This window comes from Salvelinus fontinalis, chromosome 12, assembly GCF_029448725.1.
Source record: "Salvelinus fontinalis isolate EN_2023a chromosome 12, ASM2944872v1, whole genome shotgun sequence".
NCBI lineage: Eukaryota > Metazoa > Chordata > Actinopteri > Salmoniformes > Salmonidae > Salvelinus > Salvelinus fontinalis.
This window is the reverse complement of record NC_074676.1, coordinates 34,131,387-34,151,829: the sequence shown is the minus strand read 5'-3', so window position 1 is coordinate 34,151,829 and position 20,443 is coordinate 34,131,387. Positions and strand designations below refer to the sequence as shown.

The 20,443-nt window shown below is 40.2% G+C and overlaps 1 protein-coding gene across 2 annotated transcripts in view; it reads left to right on the top strand.

The window, feature by feature from the left end:
• The window catches only part of LOC129867221 (potassium/sodium hyperpolarization-activated cyclic nucleotide-gated channel 2-like), a 131,901-nt gene extending 111,826 nt beyond the window's left edge, over positions 1–20,075 (top strand). For both annotated transcript variants that reach the window (XM_055940481.1, XM_055940482.1), the window contains exons 7-8: positions 294–458; positions 17,481–20,075. In XM_055940481.1, the coding sequence (XP_055796456.1) occupies positions 294–458; positions 17,481–18,433 (1,118 nt within the window). In that variant the 3' untranslated portion in view covers positions 18,434–20,075. The remainder of the gene's footprint in view (positions 1–293; positions 459–17,480) is intronic.
• The last annotated feature ends 368 nt before the right edge of the window (positions 20,076–20,443 follow it).

Sequence of the window (20,443 nt, the reverse complement as noted above, 5' to 3'; positions counted from 1 at the left end):
TTTCACTTTTGGTTGGTGGGTGTTTGTTTCGGTGTCAGTGTTTGTCGCCACACGGTACTGTTTCGTTTGATCACATCGTTTATTGTTTTGTTCCTGTGTTCAGTTTTTGGATTTTTATTAAAGACATGAACACTTACCACGCTGCGCTTTGGTCCTCCTCTCTTTCTCCCGAAGACAAACGTTACAGTTTCTTTGACATGTTTCTGTAGCTGAGTTACAGTAATGATACTCCCTCTGGCTGAGTAGTAATTGTGTCTGTCTCTGACACTTCTGTCTCTCTCTCCCTCCCTCAGAGATCTGTCTGTTGACCCGAGGCAGACGGACAGCCAGTGTGCGAGCGGACACGTACTGCCGTCTCTACTCCCTGTCTGTGGATAACTTTAATGAGGTGCTGGAGGAGTACCCCATGATGAGACGAGCCTTCGAGACTGTGGCCATCGACCGACTGGACCGGATAGGTGAGACCAGCCTACCACTGATCACGGATCAATAACAAAGCCGATACATGATTAGCTATGGGCATAGTTGAGGCATTTTGTGTCATTCATAGAATCAGCAGAACAAAAACGAACATATCTATCAATGAAACCTATTGTAACTATGCAACTAATAATTTATCTTTGATTTCCCTAGTTCTTTTGTCATATTAACATGTCATATTTATAGCTATCTAAAGGATATGAGTTTCGCAAGATATGATTATTATCTATAACTGAGTGTGCCATACTCCCCTGGGTTTACACTAAATGTGCTCTCAGGATGAGTGATGCTCATTTGTAAAAGTGATTTCTCAGTACACTGTCTAAACAGCTGTCTATGCTCTGGTGTGGGAAGGAGGAAGCTGTTTTCCCTCAGTTGCCGCTCTCACCGCCAGTGTTGCTACGTTGTCAGTCACTCAGCTATCATCGGAAAGCACCTGGTTAGTGAATTCCGTGCCCTGAGTGTAAACATATCATATATTCTTGCTAAACGGAGCAGGCAAGCCCCCTGTCTCGCCCAGGTCAATGTGATGATGTCGTTATCCCTCGTTCACGTGACCACTTCATATGTTTACAAAAGGGGCCCTGCATCCCCCACCTGCCAGCGGTTTCCATGGCAGCTAGATTCCACATCACGTACGAGCTGTTTGTTTTACTCATTTGGAGGAGATTAAGGTGTCTTTGGTCATTGACAACAGGCTAACAGCTAACCTGAACAGAGCATAGGGGAACATAGAACTAGGAATATTCTGTTTAATTTGCCTGCTGTTTCCTGACTGCAGAAGTCTCTTGCATCAAAGGCTCAGTATTTCATGTGGCCTGACTAACAAGTATAGAAAGCTAATTAATTCCAAATCTAAACAGAAATTCAAAGGAGGATGACAATTATCTTTCAACCTAGGAGTTCTTTTGGAACACAGAGTCTTTTTCCGAGACCTTCAACTGAAGCCCCAAAGAAATCCTGTTTATATATTTCATATCTGCCGTCTCACAGTTTGCATAATGTGTACTACAACGCTCTGGCTCCTTTAGATGTCTATGGAAGAGACAGCCCAGCAAACTGGGAACATTCCCAGAACATTAGCTAAGATACCCATTACTTTCTAGTTAGGGTTTTATCTAACATTAGTATGATAACATCCCAAAAACATTCAATTGATAACATTTTTTTTTTATCCTTTGAATGTTCGCATAACATTCACAAAAATGTTGTGCACAACATCTTTAACAACCACAACAGAACATTCCCCAAAAGTTCTCATTAGGTTTCCAGGTAATGTAATAACCCAATTTACCAGAAAAAAATGGTTCTGTGAAAGTTCCCAGAACATTCGTTAGGTTGTGGCAAATGTTAATTAATTGTTAACATTGTTAATTGCGGCAAATGTTAACATAAAATTGTCCAGTCGTGCTGATGATTATACAATGTTTGTATAAAACATTTACCTGATGTTGCTAGAACATTCCCAGAACACATGTGGGGGCGTCACAAAAGATATGTTCTAAAACAGAAGAAACTGTCCAGTTGTGCGGATAATTATACAATGTAAGTTGCCATTAAATCTGGAGAGAAACATAATGGAGATGTTTTCCAATCTGCTTAAGTTTTAAGGAGCTACAAACTTGTGTGCTGAGCAGAGAACTGGAAGGAGAGGCGGCCAAAGGAATAATTGGCTTTGGGGGTGACCAGTGAGATATACCTGCTGGAGCGCGTGCTACGGGTGGGTGCTGCTATGGTGACCAGTGAGCTGAGATAAGACGTGGCTTAACCTAAAGCGTACAGGTCGCAGTGGTGGGTAGTATATGGGGCTTTGGTGACAAAACGGATGGCACTGTGATAGACTACATCCAATTTGTTGAGTAGAGTGTTGGAGGCTATTTTGTAAATGACATCGCCGAAGTCGAGGATCGGTAGAATGGTCAGTTTTACGAGGGTATGTTTGGCAGCATGAGTGAAGGATGCTTTGTTGCGAAATAGGAAGCTGATTCTAGATTTAATTTTGGATTGGAGATGTTTAATGTGAGTCTGGAAGGAGAGTTTACAGTCTAACCAGACACCTAGGTATTTGTAGTTGTCCGCATATTCTAAGTGAGAACCGTCCAGAGTAGTGATGCTGGATGGGCGTGCAGGTGCGGGCAGCGATCGGTTGAAGAGCATGCATTTATTTTTACTTGCATTTAAGAGCAGTTGGAGGCCACGGAAGGAGAGTTGTATGGCATTGAAGCTCGTCTGGAGGTTGGTTAATACAGTGTCCAAAGAATGGCCAGAGGTATAAAGAATGGTGTCATCTGCGTAGAGGTTGATCAAAGAATCACCAGCAGCAAGAGCGACATCATTGATGTATACAGAGAAGAGAGTCGGCCTGAAAATTGAACCCTCTGGCACCCCCATAGAGTCTGCCAGAGGTCCGGACAACAGGCCCTCCGATTTGACACACCGAACTCTATCAGAGAAGTAGTTGGTGAACCAGGCGAGGCAATCATTTGAGGAACCAAGGCTGTTGAGTCTGCCAATAAGAATGTTGTGATTGACAGAGTTGAAAGCCTTAGCCAGGTTGATGAATACGGCTGCACAGTACTGTCTCTTATCGATGGCGGTTATGATATCGTTTAGGACCTTGAGCGTGCCTGAGGTGCATCCATGACCAGCTCTGAAACCAGATTGCATAGCGGAGAAGGTACGGTGGGATTCGAAATGGTCTGTGATCTGTTTGTTAACTTGGCTTTCGAAGACCTTAGAAAGGCAGCGTAGAATATATATAGGTCTGTAGCAGTTTGAAGAGGGGGATGACCGCGGCAGAGTTCCAATCTATGGGAATCTCAGACGGTACGAAAGAGAGGTTAAACAGGCTAGTAATAGGGGTTGCAGCAATTTCGGCAGATCATTTTAGAAAGAGAGGGTCCAGATTGTCTAGCCCTGGTGATTTGTAGGGGTCCAGCTCTTTCAGAACATCAGCTATCTGGATTTGGGTGTAGGAGAAGTGGGGGAGGTTTGGGCAAGTTTGCTGTGAGGGGTGGAGGGCTGTTGATTGGGGTAGGGTTAGCCAGATGGAAAGCATGGCCAGCTGTAGAAAAATGCTTATTGAAATACTCAATTATAGTGGATTTATCAGTGATGACAGTGTTTCCTAGCCTAAGTCCAGTGGGCAGCTGGGAAGAGGTGCTCTTATTCTCCATGGATTTTTCAGTGTCCCGGAACTTTTTTGAGTTTGTGCTACAGGATGCAAATTTCTGCTTGAAAAAGCTAGCCTTAGCTTTCCTAACTGCCTGTGTATATTTGTTCCTAACTTCCCTGAAAAGTTGCATATCACGGGGGCTGTTCGATGCTAATGCAGAACGCCACAGGATGTTTTTTGTGCTGGTCAAGGGCAGTCAGGTCTGGAGAGAACCAAGGGCTATGAGAGACTTGTTTCTGGAAAGATGGATTTTTAAAAGTATAAGTTCGAATTGTTTGGGTACAGACCTGGATAGTATGACAGAACTCTGCAGGCTATCTCTGCAGTAGATTGCAACACCGCCTCCTTTGGCAATTCTATCTTGTTGGAAAATGTTATATTTAGGGATGGAAATTTCAGGGTTTTTGGTGGACTTCCTAAGCCAGGATTCAGACACGGCTAGGACATCCGGGTTGGCAGTGTGCTAAAGCAGTGAATAAAACACACTTAGGGAGGAGGCTTCTAATGTTAACATGAATGAAAACAATGCTTTTACAGTTACAGAAGTCATCATACTCATTACAGAGTTTTTCTTTATTTTGACTATTTTCTACATTGTAGAATAATAGTGAAGACATCAAAACTATGAAATTACACATATGGAATCATGAAGTAACCAAAAAACTGTTAAACAAATCAAAATATATTTTATATTTGAAATTCTTCAAATTAGCAACCCTTTGCCTTGATGACAGCTTTGCATACTCTTGGCATTCTCTCAACCAGCTTCATGAGGAAGCTGGAATGCATTTCAATTAACAGGTGTGTCTAGTTGAAAATGAATTTGTGGAATTTCTTTCCTTCTTAATGCATTTGAGCCAATCAGTTGTGTTGTGACATGGTAGGGGTGGTATACAGAAGACAGCCCTATTTGTTTAAAGACCAAGACCATATTATGGCAGGAACAGCTCAAATAAGCAAAGAGAAACGACAGTCAATGTGGAACATTTCGAGAACTTTCTTCAATAAGTTTCTTCAAGTGCAGTTGCAAAAACCATCAAACGCTATGATAAAACTGGCTCTCATGAGGACCGCCACAGGAAAGAAAGACCCAGAGTTACCTCTGTTGCAGAGGAAAGGTTCATTAGAGTTAACTGCTCCTCAGATTGCAGCCCAAATAAATGCTTCAGATCAAGTAACAGACACATCTCAACATCAACTGTTCAGAGGAGACTTTGTGAATCAGGCCTTCATGATTGAATTGATTGAATTGCTGCAAATAAACTAAAGGACACTAATAATAAGAAGAGACTTGCTTGGGCCAAGAAACACGAGCAATGGACATTAGACCGGTGGAAATCTGTCATTTGGTCTGATGAGTCCAAATTTGAGATTTTTGGTTCCAACCTCTGTGTCTTTGTGAGACTCAGATTAGGTGAAAGGATGATCTCTGCATGTATGGTTCCCACCGTTAAGCATGGAGGAGGAGGTGTGATGGTATAGGGGTGCTTTGCTGGTGACACTGTCAGTGATTTATTTATAATTCAAGGTACACTTAACCAGCATAGCTCCCACAGCATTCTGCATCGATACACCATCCCATCTGGTTTACGATTAGTGGGACTATCATTTGTTTTTCAACAGGAAAATGACCCAAAACACACTTCCAGGTTGTGTAAGGGCTATTAGACCAAGGAGAGTGATAGAGTGCTGCATCAGATGACCTGGCCACCACAATCACCCAACCTCAACCCAATTGAGATGGTTTGGAATGAGTTGAACCGCATAGTGAAGGAAAAGAAGCCAACAAATGCTCAGCATATGTGGGAACTCCTTCAAGACTTTTGGAAAAGCATTCCTCATGAAGCTTGTTGAGAAAATGCCAAGAGTGTGCAAAGCTTTCATCAAGGCAAAGAGTGGCTACTTTAACTTCTCTGGGATAGTTGGGACGCTAGCGTCAAGCACCCCCAACCCCCCCTTCACTGATTAGCATCGCGTCACAATGAAAAGGAAAATCTAAATATCATAAAATCACAAGTCCAAGACACCAAATGAAAGATACAGATCTTGTGAATAAAGCCACCATTTCAGGTTTTTAAAATGTTTTACAGGGAAGACAAAATATCTAAATCTATTAGCTAACCACGTTAGCAAAAGACACCATTTTCTTTGTCCACCATTTTTTCTCTCCACCAGTAGCTATCACCAATTCGGCCAAATAAAGATATTGATAGCCACTAACCAAGAAAAAACCTCATCAGATGACAGTCTGATAACATATTTATTGTATAGGATAGGTTTTGTTAGAAAAATGTGCATATTTCAGGTAGAAATCATAGTTTACAATTGCACCCACCATCACAACTCGACTAGAATAAATACAGAGAGCAACGTGTATTACCTAATTACTAATCATAAAACATTTCGTAAAAATATACAACGCACAGCAATGGAAAGACACAGATCTTTTGAATTCAGACAATATTTCAGATGTTCTAAGTGTTTTACAGCGAAAACACAATAAATCGTTATATTAGCATACCACATATGCAAACGTTACCCGAGCCTTGATTCAAGCCAAAGAGAGCAATATCGTTATCATCGCCAAAATATATTAATTTTTTCATTAACCTTCTCACAATTCTTCCGATGACACTCCTGTAACATCATATTACAACATACATATAGAGTTTGTTCGAAAATGTGCATTTTTAGCCACAAAAAAACGTGGTTATACAATGAGAATAGTAGCCAACCTGGGCTGAAAATGTCGGGCGCCATTTTGGACAGTGATCTCGCGTAATGAATAACTAATCATAAACTTTACTAAAAAATATAGGGTGGACAGCAATCGAAAAATAAGTTCTTAATGCAATCGCTGAATTACATTTTTTAAATTATCCTTACTTTTCAATACAGGTTGCGCCAAATGAAGCTACACCAAACAAAATGGCGGCATAAGCGTTTAACATTTTTCGACAGAAACACGATTTATCATCATAAATAGTTCTTACTATGAGCTGTTCTTCCATCAGAATCTTGTGCAATGAATCCTTTCTCCGGTCTAATCGTCTTTTGGTCGAAAGATGTCCTCTTGTCCTGTCGAAATGGCCACTAACGTTCGACCGGTACTGGAAACGTGCCCAGCGCTTCAAAGTGCATCACTAAGAAATGCCTCAAAATCGCACTAAACGGATATAAATTGCTATAAAACGGTTTAAATTAACTACCTTATGATGTCTTTAACACCTATAACGAATAAAAACATGACCGGCGATATAGAAGTGGCTAAACCAAAGCTTGGAAGGAGGCCAGTCCGACGACCACTCTGCGTCGAGCGCACTGTTGAAAAGGACGTTCTTTCCGCTCCAGGGTCTATTTATAGAGCCCGGATTGCGCAATAGACTCCATTCAAAATCTCCCCGCTTACTGACATCTAGAGGAAGGCGTAGGCAGTGTTTGTAGCATCATAGCATTCACAGGGACTTATGAACTTACCTGGGAGCAGGGGCCAAGATTTCTGAAATCTCACTCCCTGGCAGGAAAAGTGCTGTAGAATGAGTTCTGTTTCACTCAGAGACATAATTCCAACGGTTATAGAAACTAGAGAGTGTTTTCTATCCAATAATAACAATAATATGCATATTGTACGAGCAAGAATTGAGTACTAGGCAGTTTAATTTGGAGACCAATTTTCCCTAAGTCGAAACAGCACCCCCTATATCCCAGAGAGGTTAAAGAATCTCAAATCTAAAATATATTTTCATTTGTTTAACACTTTTTGATTACTACACGTTTCCATGTAGTTTTGATTTCTTTACTATTATTCTACAATGTAGAAAAAAATAAAATAAAGAAAAACCCTTGAATGAGTAGGTGTGTCCAAACTTTTGACTGGTACTGTATGCAACATCCCAAACTCCCATAACTTAATTAAATGTTCTGGAAACCTTTAAAGAACTCAGAAAGGCTGTTCTGTCAACATTCCTGTAAAATTAAAGGAAGGTTTTGTGCACCCTGATACAAACACTATCTGAATGTCAGCACAACTGGACAGTTTTTGTGTTTTGGCAACCTATCTCTTGTCATATCCCTACAATGTTCCTACAACTTAAATACGCATTCTGAGGACCTTTAAATTGGAACTGACAGCATTTTAGCAACATGAAATCTTATGTGAAGGCCGAATTACAGAGGAGGAGTTTCTAGATGCAATTAAAGCCTTTAAGTCCGGGAAAACTCCAGGGCTGGATGGCATACGGCCCAAACCTTTTTTGATATACTTAGAGGACCATTATTAGCACGTTTTAACCACTCCTATATAAACGGTAGATTTTTTGACGCGCAACAAGTAGGTCTGATTATTACTGAAACAGGATTCAAGTGGTATATATAAAGATCCAGTACATTTAAAAAATGGAGGCCTTTTAGACTTCAGTGTTGAGATGCAAAAATTCTAGCTAAATGCTTGGCGCATAAAATTCAAAAGGTTTTGTTGGATATTATTCATCCTAATCAGACAGTTTTTTTTTACATGGACGATACATTGGAGATAAAATAAGATAAGTACTGGAAACAATAGAATACTATGAAATATCAGGGAAACCAGGCCTGGTTTTCATAGCTGACTTTGAAAAGGCCTTTGATAAAGTACGACTGGAGTTTATATATAAATGCCTGGAATATTTCAATTTTGTAGAATCTCTTATAAAATGGGTTAAAGTTATGTAACCCTAGGTGTAAAATAGTAAATAATGGCTACATCTCAGAAAGTGTTCAACTGTCAAGAGGAGTAAAATAAGGTTGTCCACTATTTATTATTGCCATCAAAATGTTAGCTGTTAAAATTAGATCCAACAATTATATTAAGGGATTAGAAATCCATGGCTTAAAAACAAAGGTGTCATTATACGCTGATGATTCATGTTTTCTTTTATAACCACAATTAGAATCCCTCCACAGCCTCATAGAGGATATAGATACTTGTTCTAACCTCTCTGGATTAAAACCAAATTAGTGTTCTATATTACGTATTGGATTACAAAAAAATCTAACTTTTATATTACTATGTAGTTTACCAATAAAATGGTCTGACGGGGATGTGGACATACTTGGTATAGAGATCCACAAAGAAAGAAATTCTCACTCCAATACATATTAATAGAAAGTTACCAAAAATAGATAAGATCTTGCTACCATGGAAAGGAAAATACCTGTCTATTTGTGGAAAAATCACCCAGATTAACTCTTTCAACATATCACAGTTCACCTAATTGGTTATGGTTTTGCCTAGCCCTTGTGACCTGCTTTTTAAATTATATGAACAAAAAATAATCAATTTTATTTGTAATGGCAAGCCAGACAAAATTAAAAGGGCATATTTATATAACGAATGTGAATTCGGAGGGCAGAAATTATTAAATATTAAACCATTAGACCTCTCACTAAAGGCATCAGTCATACAAAAGTTATACTTAAATCCGAAATGGTTCTCTAGTAAATTAGTAAGAATGTCTCACCCCATGTCCAAGAATGGCGTTTTTCCATTTATTCAGATTACAACTGCTCACTTTCGATTATTTGAAAACAAAATCATCTCCAAAATATTGTTATTTTTAAACAAAGTTGTTTGCAATTCCAGTTTAATCCACCTTAAAAGACAGAACAAATAATGCAACAAATATTGTGGTTAAACTCAAATATACTAAATGATAAAAAAACATTTTCTTTGATAACATTTAAAAAAAGGTATACTCTTTGTAAATGGTATAATAAATAGGACTGGTGGAGTTGTCACACATGCAGCTAACACAGACATATGAAAATGTCTGCTCTACCCACAATTACAACCAGCTAATTGCAGCATTACCACAAAAATGAAAGAGACAAGTGAAAGGGGGAAAAAGTAAGGAACTTGTCTGTCGGCCCTGTATTACAGACCAAAAATTGTCACAAAAATGGTGAAAAATTAAAATATATACCAGTTTTTTAAGGACCAAAACATTTACAGTTGTGCCATATAAATTGCAAAATAGTTGGGAAGAGATTTTTGATGTACCCATTCCATGGCACATGGTTTATGAATTGACAGGCAAAACGATGCCGGATTCAAAGCATAGAATTTTTCAATATAAATTATACAAAATTCTTGCAACCAATAGAATGTTATATATATATGGGGGATACAATCTTCCCAGCTCTGCAGATTTGCCTTATTTTGGTACTGTCCATTTGTAGCTTGTTTTTGGTCACAGGTCCAGGAATGGCTGAAGAATTCCAACATTTACCTATAACTAACGCTGCAGATAGCAATACTGGGGCATTTGAAAAGTCATAGACAATTGATCAATAATATAATAATTATTTTAGTAAAAATCTGTAGGAGCTATGAGAATAGAAAGGTTCAGTACTTTTGTGAAGCATTACAGAAGATTTGAAAAATATATGGCAAAAATAATTCCAAAATGGATGGTGTTAAGAAATAGTTGGGAGGGGTTGAATGGAGCTGAAGGGTGGGACCAATAATAACAAGATATCAAATGTAAAACATACGGGGTCTGTAAAATGTATATAGGTTCAGAAATGTTGTGAAATAGCACAGTTACAAATAGAAATCAAACTGGATGGACATCAGAAATAGAGGAAGGCCAGGACTAAAAACAAACAAAATATAACTTGTAAAATAGATTGTGTCTGTATGTAAAATGTGTATAGTATGTATAAACGGAAGGTAGAAGCCTAAGTGTTATTGTTTATTAGTTTACTCCAATTAGGGGAGGGGTGGTAGGGTTTGTTGGGAATAATAAGGGTATATTCTAAAAAAAAAAGTGTGCATGTATGTACATATGTATGTGGTTGAAAACAAGTTTTAATGACTCCAACTTAAATGTATGTAAACTTCTGATATATATATATATACATACAGTTGAAATCAGAAGTTTATATACACTTAGGTTGGAGTCATTAAGTGGTGATCGTAAATTCACCCAACATATTATGGGAAGATTGTGGAAGGCTTCCCGAAACATTTGACCCAAGTTAAACAATTTAAAGGCAATGCTACCAAATACTAATTGAGTGTATGTTATCTTCTGACCCACTGGGAAAGTGATGAAAGAATTAAAATCTGATATAAATCATTCTCTCTACTATTATTCCAACATTTCACATTTTAAAAATAAAGTGGTGATCGTAACTGACCTAAAACAGGGAATTTTTACTAGGATTAAATGTCAGGAATTGTGAAAAACTGTGTTGAATGTATTTGGCTAAGGTGTATTTAAACTTCTGACTTCAACTGTATATAGGTATGTGTATGTATGCATGTATATGGATATATAAATATATGGGTGATTGGAAATGATGCAGACAATTACATTGATGGAAGGAACAATCTATCGGCAACATTAAAGCTGATCCAGCCCTTAATAAAACCCAACATAAAATCTTATACAAATCTGTTCATATACACCCTAAAGAAGAATATTACACTTTTTATTTTTTTTTATTTTTTCTGACAAGGGAGTACTTAGATATGTTAATTTTCACATTTTCACATATTTTTTTGAATGTTTGGGGATTACAGAGACCTCTGTGAAAATTATATAGTAATATATAGTGGGAAATCGGGCGTGCTTTTGGACAATTAATAGAACACTGTAGTATATAAAACCTAATAAAAATATCTGTCTTGTTCAGGACCAAAGTCTACGCAGACCGGTGTACCATAGCCAACCAGAGCTACAGTAGGCCTTTATGCAAACAAGCCATTTGCCACATAGGCCTGTCATCATTCACTTTGAACTGGACTGTGTGTTTACAGGCATGACTTTAGATCACTAGAACACATTCGCCAAAAGCCACCTGAATGGATTTCTACAAATATGTTAATACCACAGGAGTACTCTTACATTTGTGAACTTTACAGTAATCAAACAACTATGAATGTTGTCCTCTTAGGTCTCTCTTTATGTTGTGTCGTGTTGTCCAAAATATCGAGTCATTGAAACTGAAATAGTGCATGCCGAATGGAGGCAGCAAACAATGTACCAGGCCAGCTGTGATTTACAACCTGATAGCAATATTTATTGGACTACCAACAAATGTATTGGTGAATTATATTAATCATGCAATGAACTGCATCCATCTATTCTGTCAACAAAGCCTTAGTGTACATCATCAAATGTTGAGTCAAACATGATTTATTTTTAAAACATAAAGTTGGTTTTGTAGCATAAACTGGGAATTTTACATTTTTGACTGACATTATAATTGTCTATACTGTAAACGTTATCAGTTCCATTTTAAAGAACAGATTAAATATGTACTAGGAACATTTTTGCATCATCAGTTGAATGTTTTCTGGACCCTAAAAGAAAGATTGCAGAATCATCCGCACAACTGGACAGTTTTTGTGTTTTGTGTACAGTACTGTGCAAAAAGTTTTAGGCAGGTGTGAATTTTTTTTGTAAAATAAGAATGCTTTCAAAACTAGACATTTTAATAAATTAGATTTATCAATTAACTAAATGCAAAGTGAGTGAACAGAAGAAAAATCTAAATCAAATCCATATTTGGTGTGACTACCCTTTGCCTTCAACACAGCATCAATTATTCTAGGTATACTTGTATTTGTATTTATTATGGATCCCCATTAGTTGCCGAAGCAGTAGCTACTCTTCCTGGGGTCTAGCAAAATTAAGGCCGTTTATATAATTTTAAAAACATTACAATACAATCACAGATTTCACAACACACTGTGTGACTTCAGGCCCCTGCTCCACCACTACCACATATCTACAGTACTAAATCCATATGTATGTATAGTGCATATGTTATTGTGTGTGTGTGCGTGCGTGTGCGTGCGTGTGTGTGTGCGTGCGTGTGTGTGCGTGTGTCTGTGCCAATATAGTATAGTAATAGTTTTTTAATCTGTTTTTTTAAATCTTATTTTATTGCTTGTGTCAGTTATTTGATGTGGAATAGAGTTCCATGTAGTCATGGCTCTATGTAGTACTGTGTGCCTCTCATAGTCTGTTCTGGACTTGGGGACTGTGAAGTGACCTCTTGTGCCATGTCTTGTGGGCTATGCATGGGTGTCCGAGCTGTGTTCCAGGAGTTTAAACAGACAGCTTGGTGCATTCAACCTCAATCTCTCTCATAAATAAAGTAGTGATGAAGTCAATCTCTCCTCCATTTTCAGCCAGGAGAGATTGACATGCATATTATTAATATTAGCTATCTGTGTACATCCAAGGGCCAGCCATGCTGCCCTGTTCTGAGCCAATTGCAATTTTCCTTTTTTTTGTGGCACCTGACCACATGACTGAACAGTAGTCAAGGTGCGACAAAACAAGGGCCTGTAGGACTTGCCTTGTTGATAGTGTTGTTAAGAAGACAGAGCATTGCTTTATTATAGACAGACTTCTCCCCATCTTAGCTACTACTGCATCAATATGTTTTGACCATGACAATTTACAATCTAGGGTTACTCCAAGCAGTTTAGTCATCTCAACTTGTTCAATTTCCACATGATTTATTACAATATTTAGTTGAGGTTTAGGGTTTAGCGAGTGTTTTGTTCCAAATACAGTGATTTTAGTTTTAGAAATATTTAGGTCTAACTTATTCCTTGCCACCCAGTCTGAAACTAACTGCAGCTCTTTGTTGAGTGTTGCAGTCATTTCAGTCACTGTAGTAGCTGATGTGTATAGTGTTGAGTCATCCCCATACATAGACACTCTGGCTTTACTCAAAGTCAAGGGCATGTTGTTAGTGAAAACTGAAAAAGCAAGGGGCCTAAACAGCTACCCTGGGGAATTCCAGATTCTAACGGGATTATATTTGAGAGGCTTCCATTACAGAACACCCTCTGTGTTCTGTTAGACAAGTAACTCTTTATCCACATTATAGCAGGGGGGTGTAAAGCCATAACATATACTGTATGTTTTTCCAGCAGCAGACTATGATCGATAATGTCAAAAGCTGCATTGAAGTCTAACAAGACAGCCCCCACAATAATTTTATCATCAATTTCTCTCAGCCAATCATTTGTGTAAGTGCTGTGCTTGTTGAGTGTTCTTCCCTATAAGCATGAAGAAATTCTGTTTTAAATTGGTTTACTGTGAAATAGCATTGTATCTGGTCAAACACAATTTGATAACTGGCTGATTGGTCGGCTATTTGAGCCAGTAAAGGGGGCTTTACTATTCTTGGGTAGCGGAATGACTTTAGCTTCCCTCCAGGCCTGAGGGCACACACGCTCTTGTAGGCTTAAATTGAAGATGTGGCAAATAGGAGTGGCAATATTGTCTGCTATTATCCACAGTAATTTTCCATCCTGATTGTCAGACCCCGGGGGCTTGTCATTGTTGATAGACAATAATATTTTTTCCCACCTCTTCCACACTGACTCGGAATTCAAAAGTACAATTCTTGTCTTTTATAATTTGGTCCGATATACTTGGATGTCATCGTTTGTTGCTGGTATGTCATCCCTAAGTTTGCTTATCTTGTCAATGAAGAAGTCATTAAAGTAGTTTGCAAAATCAGTGGGCTTTGTGATAAATGAGCCATCTGATTCAATGAATGAAGGAGCCGAGTTGGCTATCTTTGTTTCATAGTGTAGTTTATTTTTATTTAGTTAAGTCACATGATTTCTTAATTTGCAGTACGTTTGCCAATTAGTTGGGCTGCCAGACTTAATTGCCATACCTTTTGCCTCATCCCTCTCAACCATACAATTTTTCAATTCCTCATCAATCCAAGGGGATTTAACAGTTTTTACAGTCATTTTCTTAATGGGTGCGTGCTTATTAGTAACTGGAATAAGTAGTTTCATAAATGCGTCAAGTGCAGCATCTAGTTGCTCCTCATCACACACCACAGACCAGCAAATATTATTTACATCATCAACATATGAATCACTACAAAACTTATTGTATGAACTCTTATACACTATTTTAGGCCCAGCCTTTGGAACTTTGGTTTTCCTAGATATGGCTATTATATTGTGATCACTACATCCTATGGATTTGGATACTGCTTTAAAGCAAATATCTGCGTCATTAGTAAAGATGTGATCAATACATGTTGATGATTTAATTCCTGTGCTGTTTGTAACTACCCTGGTAGGTTGACCAGAGTAGTTACACTTGCACAAAGTCAAGGATTTTGTAGGCATATAGTCAGGTGTATGATTAAACAATTATACCAAACAGGTGCTAATAGTCATCAATCCAATATGTAGGTTGAAACACAATCATTACCTGAAACAGAAACTGCTGTGTAGGAGGAATAAAAATGGGTGAGGAACAGCCAAACTCAGCTAACAAGGTGAGGTTGGTGAAGACAGGTTACTGTCAAAAGTCATACACCATGGCAAGACTGAGCACAGCAACAAGACCCAAGGTAGTTATACTGCATCAGCAAGATCTATCCTAGACAGAAATTTCAAGGCACAGGGGTTTCCATATTTGCTGTCCAAGCTCTTTTGAAGAAGCAAAGAAACGGGCAATGTTGAGGACCGTAGACGCAGTGGTCGGCCAAGGAAACTTACTGCAGCAGATGAAAGACACATTATGCTTACTTCTCTTCACAATCGGAAGATGTCCAGCAGTGCCATCAGCTCAGAATTGGCAGAAAACAGTGGGACACTGGTACACCCATCAACTGTCCGAGGAAGTCTGGTCAGAAGTGGCCTTCATGGAAGACCTGCGGCCAAAAAGCCATACCTTCCATGTGGAAACAAGGCCAAGCGACTCAACTATGCATGAAAATACAGAGTCAACACCTGAAATATTTGGCTGTAGCAGAAGGCAGTTTGTTTGCCAAAGGGCTGGAGAGCGGTACACGAATGAGTGTCTGCAGACAACAGTGAAGCATGGTGGAGGTTCCTTGCAAGTTTGGGGCTGAATTTCTGCAAATGGAGTTGGGGATTTGGTCAGAACTAATGGTCTCCTCAATGCTGAGAAATACAGGCAGATACTTATCCATCATGCAATACCATCAGGGAGGCATCTGATTGGCCCCAAATTTGTTCTGCAGCATGACATCGACCCCAAACACAGCGAAAGTCATTAAGAACTATCTTCAGTGTAAAGAAGAACAAGGAGTCCTGGAAGGGATGGTATGACCCCCACAGAGCCCTGACCTCAACATCATCGAGTCTGTCTGGGATTACATGAAGAGAGAGAAGCACCTGGGGCTGCCTAAGTCCACAGAAGAACTGTGGTTAGTTCTCCAAGATGTTTGGGCCAACCTACATGCTGAGTTCCTTCAAACTGTGTGCAAGTGTACCTTGAAGAATTGATGCTGTTTTGAAGGCAAAGGGTGTTCACACCAAATATTGATTTGATGTACATTTTTCTTCTGTTCAGTCACTTTGCATTTTATTAATTGATAAATATAAACTATTAACATGTCTATTTTTGAAAGCATTCTTACTTGACAGCATTTTTTCACGCCTGCTTAAAACTTTTGCACAGTATTGTATGTCGTTTGTGATTTCCCCACAATCCAATGAAAAATTCTGGAAAACCTTTAAAGATTAAATGGGTTCTAGGAAAGTTTTTTCAGCATCAGACAAACGTTTTATTCAAATATTCTATAATTATCAGGACAACTGGACACTTTTGTGTTATGAGAACATTTGCCAGACCTAACAAACGTTCTGGGAACTTTCACTGAACCAATTTTGGCTTGCTGGAAGTAGACCGGATTCACTGAACTATATCCTGACCCTAAAGACTCATCATGCAATTAGCCTTTTTGACTTGACGGGTAGGCTATATTACAGAGCAGCCGCCACTCTGCTGTGAACTAGACTAAGTTGTATCATACTAGCTAGTTATGCAGCTTGAATAAGAGAGAGTTAATGTGCCTGTCAGACTGCACTGTGTGTCCCATCTCCTCAGACTATCTCATGTACCAGTTGGAGCCCAATTCTACTTGACGTTTTTATGTGGGTGTCGCGCTATTTGTTTTTAAGAGCCCAATAGAGACGGACAAGTTGAAAATCCCCTGCTGATGGGAAAAACAAAGCGTAAAGATGCAACTCAGAAACATGAGAGGGGAGCGGAAGTAATAATCAGAGGAGTTTTTATGTGTGTTCAATTAGAAATGTTTTGAAAGCTGGGGAGATGAGAGAGATGGATCTGGGATCTCACTGGCTGCCTGTGTAAGCTCCGTGAAGGAAGCAATTTCAGCTGCAAATTGGTTTCTCCCCCTACACCACCACCACCCAGCCCCACACAGACATCACAAACACACACGCACACACACAGAGAGAGAAACGCACGCACGCACACACACACACACACACACTCATGCCATAGGCACGTGTTCCTCCTCCTCACGTCTTCTCTGGGTGACTCTGCAAAAACACTGGCCACCCATCCGCACCGCAAGAGATCTGTGTGTGTGTGTGACATAATTTGTGTTTACAATTCAGCTTGGGGGCATACACACAACACAAACACACACGAGTAAAAACATCTACAGTGAACTCACTGACACACATACTGATGCTTGAGCGTCTCTTCCCTTGTCAGTGCAAAATTACCATCTGTGAATTCAATTAAAGACTAACCTACAGATAGGCAGGCTGAAACAGTGTATAAATGCATGTCTGTCCTGCTTCCAGCTGCCCCAAACTCTTTTCTGCTATGCCAGCGACTGCTTTAATACCAACCAATTAGGGGGGAGAATTATATTACTGTAGGGCACTATCAGGAGTAGTCATTGGACCATTTGGCTATTACTTTGTATAATGTATTGATTATGCTGATTCTATAGAGGAACAGTGTCTGCTCAGTCTCATCTCTCGTCTTCTGTCTCGCCTCCTCAGGGAAGAAGAACTCGATCCTAATGCACAAGGTTCAGCATGACCTCAATTCGGGCGTCTTGAACAACCGGGAGAACCAGATGATCCAGGAGATTGTGAAATATGACCGCGAGATGGTGCAGCAGGTGGACCTGCATAGGCCCCGTGTCATGTCTATGTCCAACCCATCCACACATGGCGGCATCTTCGCCCCCCCTGGCCCTCCCCAGAGCTCAGCCATTGCCACCCTCCAGCAGGCTGTGGCCATGAGCTTCTGTCCCCCCATGGTAGGCCCTCTGGCAGTGGGTGAGGGCCTGCAGTCCCCCCGGATGGTGCGGAGGTTCAAGGTGATGCAGAGTGTAGCCAGCCCAGTGCCAGCCTCCCCTACCCCCCAGACCCAGCAGACCATGCATCCCCAGCTGCACGCCAGTGGTGCATTCGTCACGGCCCTCTCCAGCCCCCCCATCCAGAGCCCCTTAGTGGCTGGGGGACGGACATTCCAGTACGGGCCCTCTTCTGGTTCCCAGGTCTCCCTGGTCCAGCAAGTTGTGCCCAGCCCCACACACAGGCCCAACACCCATAACAGCACCCGGTCTCTGCACATTGGCAGTCTGGGTCAGAATGCCAGGGCACTGTCCGCCTCTCAGCCCTCCCTGCCCCAGGGAGGGGCTCAGCCCGTGGCTCCCTGCCCATCACAGTCCACCCTTGTCTCCTCCACCTCCATCGGGCCCCCTCAGACCCCCTCGGGCCATGCAGGGGTCAGGAGCGCTATGACTCATAGGATGGTGCTTCCCCACCAGATGTCTGCGGGGGCGTTCCCTCTAGCCTCCCTCCCGGGGACTGTTACATCGCTGGGGATGGGCATGGGGATGGGCATGGGAGTGGGCATGCTGGACTCAGGATTACCCAAGAGGGATTCTATAGCCAGCCTCCCTGAGACAGACTGTGCCAGATCGAGGCTCTCTTCCAATTTGTGACCTTTATTAGATTCCTGCAGAGCCAGTGCTTTTTGGTTGTGGGAACTCTAAAGGTTTCTTCCTTCTACCCTATAATTCTCCCTGCGGGGCTAAATCTGACTTAAAGAATGTATGCTGTGTGACTGGTGATGACAGGGAGAGACAGACAGGAGCTGATGGAAAATGTATGACTAACAATATGAAGTCTGTATACAGAGTTATTGTCAAAGGTGGGATGTTTCTACTCCATCCACAGACAGATACCGACCGTACGTAATGGTAGCACCTTCTCCCCACATCTCCTTTATTTGCTGTGTTTACTGTAACCATATTCAACATACATAAAATCTGTCACCCACTATCTATATACTCCCAACAATACAAACTGGCTGGGACAAAAAGAAAATCTGGGACCTGCTTCAGAGGACAACGATGACATCCACACTTTGCAGAAGTGTTCTGGGATTTCCTCTTTTGTCTATGGACCGGCTTTAGCACAAGTTCTACTCATGCCACTGTAATATTGTATCAGAAAACAAGAAAATGCTAAATATTAGTTTTTTCTTCACACCACATCTTAAATGAATGCATTCAAAGGCTATACAGGGAATTGTTTGATATTTGTATTTTTTTCCAGACCATAGTTGGGCTTCTACAAACACAATATGGCCTGGGATTAGTAATATATCACTGAAGAAAAGAAAACTATGATTGTAACATTTGAAGCCATGTCCTTCGTCCATAAGTGTGTGTATGGGTATAAGTATGACTATGAGTGTCTTCATAAGGAATTCATATAAAATATAACTCATCCCCCCTCTCTCAAATGGTCTTTGCAGAAGATGGTGTAGGTATGTTTAATTTTTTTACTATGGAATCTACCGTATCATACATGACATTCCATTCTGGCTTTGCCTTTTCAAAACACTACAGCTTGGCGTCAAGTGATACAGTTTCAATGAGATCATCCGTCCCCATAGGATGATGCATATGCATGTTGATATGGGTTATGAGTCACACGAATATCAACATACTGTAAATCAACATACTGTATTTCAATAAACCCTGATGGAATTTCATATCAGGTTATTTGCATAGTTAAGTTTAGAATAGGCAGTTCATAGTTTTGCTTTCTTTAAAAGATATCCAAGATAATAGTCTGGCTGAAGTTCTGAATGCACTTTGCAGCGTAATTGACAATGCTAATATCCAGACAGAGCATGTCCAGACAGAGACTGATGCCTCGTGGTTCGATTGCATAAATAATTCCATTTAATGAACACATTAAACTTTTTATTGATACATGTCATCTCATCTGTATTGTCCATCCATTATAAGACTTTTTTTTAGATTAATAGAAATTCTAAACAAATCATTTTTTCCCCCACTTTCCACTCAGTCATACAGTAATATAACATCTCATTAAGGTAGACTGGGTGTTCAATGTGCATAATGCTCCTGTATTGCTCCCAGCTAAATGCTCCCATTCTATTCTAATCTGTAGCAAGGGCAGTGCAGACATTTTGGAGGGTGATGTGTTTCCTACCGCAAGTGTTGTCACTAAATGTGTTTATCGGCCTGAGCGGCCTCCGCTGATTCGTGTCCAAAAGCATTAGAGGAAGAGGCTTCCCAAGCCCCAATATCCAATATCCAATACCCAATATCCCCCCCCCCCCCCCCCCCCCCCCGCCATTACTATGTAATGAGAGAGAAGATTGGACCCCCCCCAGGCCCCATTTATTTTTGACTGTTATTATGTTCCTTCAATTGTGTATCGTCATGAGTTTTACTGTATCATTCACCTTGAGGGTGGTGAAAGAAGGTGGTGGGTTTGGAAATAATTCGTTGCTGGAAAAGATGCCCAGTGAAACTTTTTTGGAAACTTTCATGTGCTTTAAGGGGAAGTACAGTGCCTTCAGAAAGTATTCATACCCCTTGACTTATTCAACATTTTGTTGTGTTACAGCCTGAATTCAAAATGGATTAAATGGATTGATTTTCTCAGCCATTTACACTCAATACCCCATAATG